Genomic DNA, 4,713 nt, shown 5'->3' on the forward strand with positions numbered 1-4,713 from the left:
AAATAGTAACAGTAACAGACTAAACTCCAAACAGTACATTATGTTACAGATTGGAATATTAATTAGACATTGTCAATTGTTGATTTGTCCTGTTCTCATTGCATGACGAATTATGATGGCTGTTTGGTAGCTGTTTGCATACTATGCATACTCTCTCTCTTCGTGTGTGTGTGTGTGTGTGTGTGTGTGTGTGTGTGTGTGTGTGTGTGTGTGTGTGTGTGTGTGTGTGTGTGCATGTTTCTCTGGTGAAATTCAGTATGGTTCTGACAACAGTTTTATGTGGGGGGGGGCCAGAGACAGTGTTCGCCCACGGCGCCAAACAGGCTAGGACCGCCACTGGTAGCAAGGCTATAAATTGGTCAAGGGTTAGAGAGACAGTCTTCTGAAGTCTGTTCTATTAAACATGCAAAAGATTTCGACCTTTGTCTTAAACGTTTTCCCTGATGTCATGAAGAGCACCTTAAACTGGAACAGCAGAGAGGTCATATTTTTGGTTGTGTTGCTTTTTACCTCGCCGCTGTGCAACAGGAAGCAGCATTTCGGATGTAACCTAGTTGTCCAAGCGCAACTTAAAACCAAAAGAAGGGCACTGCCAGCCAACAATACCTCAGCTTTATTCATAGCAGTCAGTATTAACAGAAAACAAAGTGCAAACCCATACAAACCACATACGGTCAGTTTGTACAGCACTGTTTTACCATTTAGAGGAGTTGTTTTTTTATGAAACAAAACAAAACCGGATGATAAAATATATGTTGTTGAATTTTTCTTTTTTTGTCCTTTGTATCATGTTTTTAATTTAATTTTAATTTCAGCTGAACTAGAAATTCAATAAAGGCTTTTTTTAAACAATTATTATTATTACTATTATTTATGCATTTATTTATTTGTTAGCCAGAAATGTTACTTATACCGTAATATGAGGTGTATAAGCTTGACCTGTTGGTGCTGTACACTCTTTTCTGTCACTGATATCTTTAGTTAGACTAAATGTATAATATATATGCAAACAGAGCTTTAGAAATGCATACTGATTAAATATGTTCTGCTCTTCTAATGCTTAAAAATCAATTCAGCTACATGAGCACAATGCATTAGATTTAATAATTAATGTTAAGGTTGAATAATAAATAGGAAATGATTTAAATTTAAGTTCATGCAGCTTATTTATTTATTTACTACCTTTGGTAAATGTATTCACAAAGGAACGTTTAGATGTTGTTAAATATATAATTTTTTAATTGTTTAACAAACGGAAATTAAAAAAAATTAATTAATTAGCAAGACCACTTCAGAAAAACAAGTAACTGAAGATAATAATAACAAAAATTCACGTCAAATCAATGAGCCTTCTAACTTTACCGTCGTGAAACTGTCGTGAAACGCCATGACGACAGCTAAATCGCTTTCCGGTCACTGTTATGTCTCCATGCCGTGCAGCTGTCCTTGGAAAGTGTCTCGTGTGCGGCTCGTGGGAAAGATGCGGAGAACAGGTGAGTGTCCACCGGAGCGGAAACTGAAGCAAGTGTTTCAGACGCGCTCGTGCTAAATGGAGAGAAGCGGACTCGTTTACGGCTCTGTGTGTAAGGGTTAAGGCTGCTGACGTCATGCGCAGTAAAAGCATCATTAACAGGCTCGTCGTTGTTGCCGTTTGCAGTGAAGTACTTCACGTTTCATCAGTGATAGCCTGCCTGTGGGTGCTTCAGAAGCTGTTGGTGTGTCTCCGACGACACGACCGCGGGCAGGTGTGAGGCAGGTTGTAGGGTTAGCTCGGTTTAATTCATCTGTTTGTTCACAGCGAGTCCTGAGTGAAGACAAGACTGACTATGATTAAGTTTGACCCCAAACTACAAAACAAGTTAGTCTGACTCGTCAGCGAGTTAAAAAAAAAAGTGCAGAACTGCTTCTTTAAAGTCCATGAATGATGACGTCATTATCACGGTTGCGGATTTGACTCGATCCTGAACACTAAGGTTGTTATTTGGGACTGTCACCACATCAGGTTGTCTCTGTGTGACTGTAAGTATTCATTTTAATGAGGTACTACAATACTGCATGTACTACTATACTACTACAGACCATAGAAGAAGAATTGTGCTGTCTCTCATCTTTCATTCAGGTAAACAACACTTATGATAGATACTTTATCGATCTCTCAAGGGAAACTACTACATTACAGCAGCATGTTACTCAATAAACATACTTTTAAAATGTAGAGATTTAAAACAATAAACTTATAAATAAAAATGATATTCGGTTAAAGAAGTGTAAATAATAAGACTAATAATAAGAGAGCAGGTGTGATGGGTTGTCCATGATGGAGAGCAGTTTGTTCGATGACCTCCAACCCTCGCTGACTCAGACGCCTCCAGATTCTGGCCAATGATGTTCCAGCCTGTGGATCAGTTTGTTGATCCTGCTGGCATCTCTTGCTCTGATGCGGCCCCCCTCCCAGCAGACAACAGCAAAGTAAATGTCCCGCGCCACCGCAGACTGGTAGATGGTCTCCAACATCCTGCTGCACACTTTAAAGGATCTGAGCTTCCTACAGTAACTCCACTAAGGTTTAAATGTTTCCATGTTACAAAATACAGAAGAGATGGAAGTGACCAGCCAATCACAGCCTGAGGCTTCAAGTTTAGTTGATTTTCAGCTTGTTGTGTGATTCTAAGGCAGCTCAAGTTCATTTAACTAACATGTTTTAGGTTGTAGTACACTGTGATAACCACATCGTGTGCACTGATGTTGCGTTAGCCCGCATGATGAGCCCTAACCTCGAATGAGATCGTGCTATGTGACATGTTAATGACATGTTAAGTTCCTGGGGGAGGATGAGTCAGCACAGTGTCACAGTTTTTATATATCTGTGACATGCAGCTTGTTTTCATGGATGTATCGTCTGTCCTCTTCACAGATGTCACCAACTGAAGCTTGCTGCTGAAAACAACACGGGAGCCAAAAAAAGGAAGAAAATAAAAGCCATGGCGTCTCGTTTCCTGAAGTACTCCGTGCTTCTCCAGAAGTACCGCACTCCGCTGCTCATTGCGAGCTGCGGTGGAGTCTTCGCCGCCAACATGTTCTACCACGTTTTCCCTGACGTCTCCTACCGTCAGCTCTATCAGGCCTGGCACCGGGGGGAGCCGGTCGTGCTGTCGGAAAAGCTGGAAAATCTTTTTCAGCAGGTTTTAATTTATCTTATTTTTTCAAGATCACACTTCAGATATGTTTAAAAGACTTCAGCTGTAATATGCATGTGATTGTCGCTGGAATGATGCATAAATATTTTTAGTTGCTGATGAGAGGAAAATAGCAGTAAAGATAGACGCAGGCGTCTTAGATTAATAACCATCATTATACACAAATCGAAACAAATTGTTCACAAAACATGAAATTTGTTCTTTCATGAATTTCATAAAATTCACATTTCTGCTTTGTCATTTGTAGGTGCTGAAGGACTATGGCGTCAGCTCACCCAAGAATGTCTCGGCCTTTGCGTCCTTTGGCTTCCATCCGGTTGGCGCTGGCGTCCCGTGGCTTCCTGCGGGGGCCCAAATCGGCATCCCGGCTAACTTCAACAGCACCGCCGACGACCCGAGTGGAATTACCAATCGCAACATTTTCATCAACGGCAAAACGGTGGACTGGAGCAGTGAGTCCGGTTCGACTCTAAAGGAGGCGCTTGTGTTTTCCCTCGATGCGCAGAAGTTCGCCATAGCGCGCGAGGTGGCCCGCTTGCAGTCCGGGGGACCCGTCATGAGCGCTGCTGTCGCTCCGTTCTGCCTGGGAGGGGTTTGGGTGTACAGCGTGGTGCTGAAGCAGGTTTTCGGGCTGTACGGCGGGCCTGCGCTGCTACGCGGGGCTGTGAACATCGTTGCGCTTGGCATTGGTGCTGTTTCCTACTTCCTCACCTCGGACACCGTCAGCCAGTGGCTTGACTATAGCTCGGACCGACGTGCGGCCGGAGTGTCCCGCGATTACGCCAAAGGAGGGGTGGAGTTTTACGATAAAATTCTGTCCAGAAACAAAACGCTGCGCTCGCTGATGGGGCAGAAGGGAGAGGATATGTACGCTCCCAGTGGGAACTTGTTTCCTGCTCACGTCTTTCAGCTGAAACACACGCCGTACACCTCCAGGAGGGAGCAGATCCTCGCTCTGCTGAAAGAGGAGAAAGTATGAGAGGAGGGCTAGCGATGGGAACTAAACTAGCAAGACTTTGCTTGTTTTTTCTTAAAATTATGTCATCACGGATGTGCTGAATGTAATTTGTAATCAGCAAAGTCCTGAGGGGTCGTGTATTTGCTGACTTTATGCAACAACGATGGCGTGTAGGGCACAGTGTACCAATAAACTGTTTCCCTGCCTGTGTTTGTGGTCATATGTGTGATCAGTCGTATTAGTCAGATGCTGATAAGTGCTATTCCTGTTTCTCTCACCCAGGTGAGAGAAACAGGAATGTACATGCATGCATTTGTATTTTTGTTTCTATAATATGCTCTGGATAGATTTAGACTGTGGGCTGCTGACAGGTTATGCCTCTCTCTGTAAAACAGAACATTTTAAGCACATAATCAGTGCATGTGCAGATTAGTTTCTCCCATGTGCAATAAATGCCTCGACATAGCAACAGGTATTACAGGAAAAGCCATAAAGCCTTTGAATGAAAACAAACGCTGCTGTGACAGTGATGTACTGTCTTGTTGGTATATGTATGAT

General features: G+C 42.9%; 1 protein-coding gene across 2 annotated transcripts; it reads left to right on the forward strand.

Moving 5' to 3' along the window:
• The first annotated feature begins 1,391 nt into the window (after positions 1-1,391).
• On the forward strand, positions 1,392-4,364 carry tmem177 (transmembrane protein 177). 2 transcript variants are annotated; one of them, XM_086266472.1, is made up of 3 exons: positions 1,392-1,493; positions 2,915-3,182; positions 3,445-4,364. In XM_086266472.1, exons 2-3 carry the CDS (start codon positions 2,982-2,984, stop codon positions 4,174-4,176), a joined length of 933 nt encoding a protein of 310 aa, XP_086122598.1. In that variant the 5' UTR covers positions 1,392-1,493; positions 2,915-2,981; the 3' UTR covers positions 4,177-4,364. The 2 variants fall into 2 exon arrangements, with proteins under 2 accessions (XP_086122598.1, XP_086122599.1); XM_086266473.1 differs by lacking the exon at positions 1,392-1,493 and adding an exon at positions 1,609-2,019.
• The last annotated feature ends 349 nt before the right edge of the window (positions 4,365-4,713 follow it).

Source organism: Aulonocara sp. 'chitande type north' Nkhata Bay, linkage group LG16 (assembly GCF_057382095.1).
Source record: "Aulonocara sp. 'chitande type north' Nkhata Bay isolate Kocher_YH1m ecotype deep benthic linkage group LG16, A_spYH_male_GT1.1, whole genome shotgun sequence".
Taxonomy (NCBI): Eukaryota; Metazoa; Chordata; class Actinopteri; order Cichliformes; family Cichlidae; genus Aulonocara; species Aulonocara sp. 'chitande type north' Nkhata Bay.

Excerpts from the sequence above, each read along its gene's own strand:
- tmem177 (XM_086266472.1), top strand. The coding sequence starts at position 2,982 with ATGGCGTCTCGTTTCCTGAAGTACTCCGTGCTTCTCCAGAAGTACCGC. Across the intron at positions 3,183-3,444 it reads TGGAAAATCTTTTTCAGCAG|GTGCTGAAGGACTATGGCGT; the intron begins GTTTTAATTTAT and ends TGTCATTTGTAG.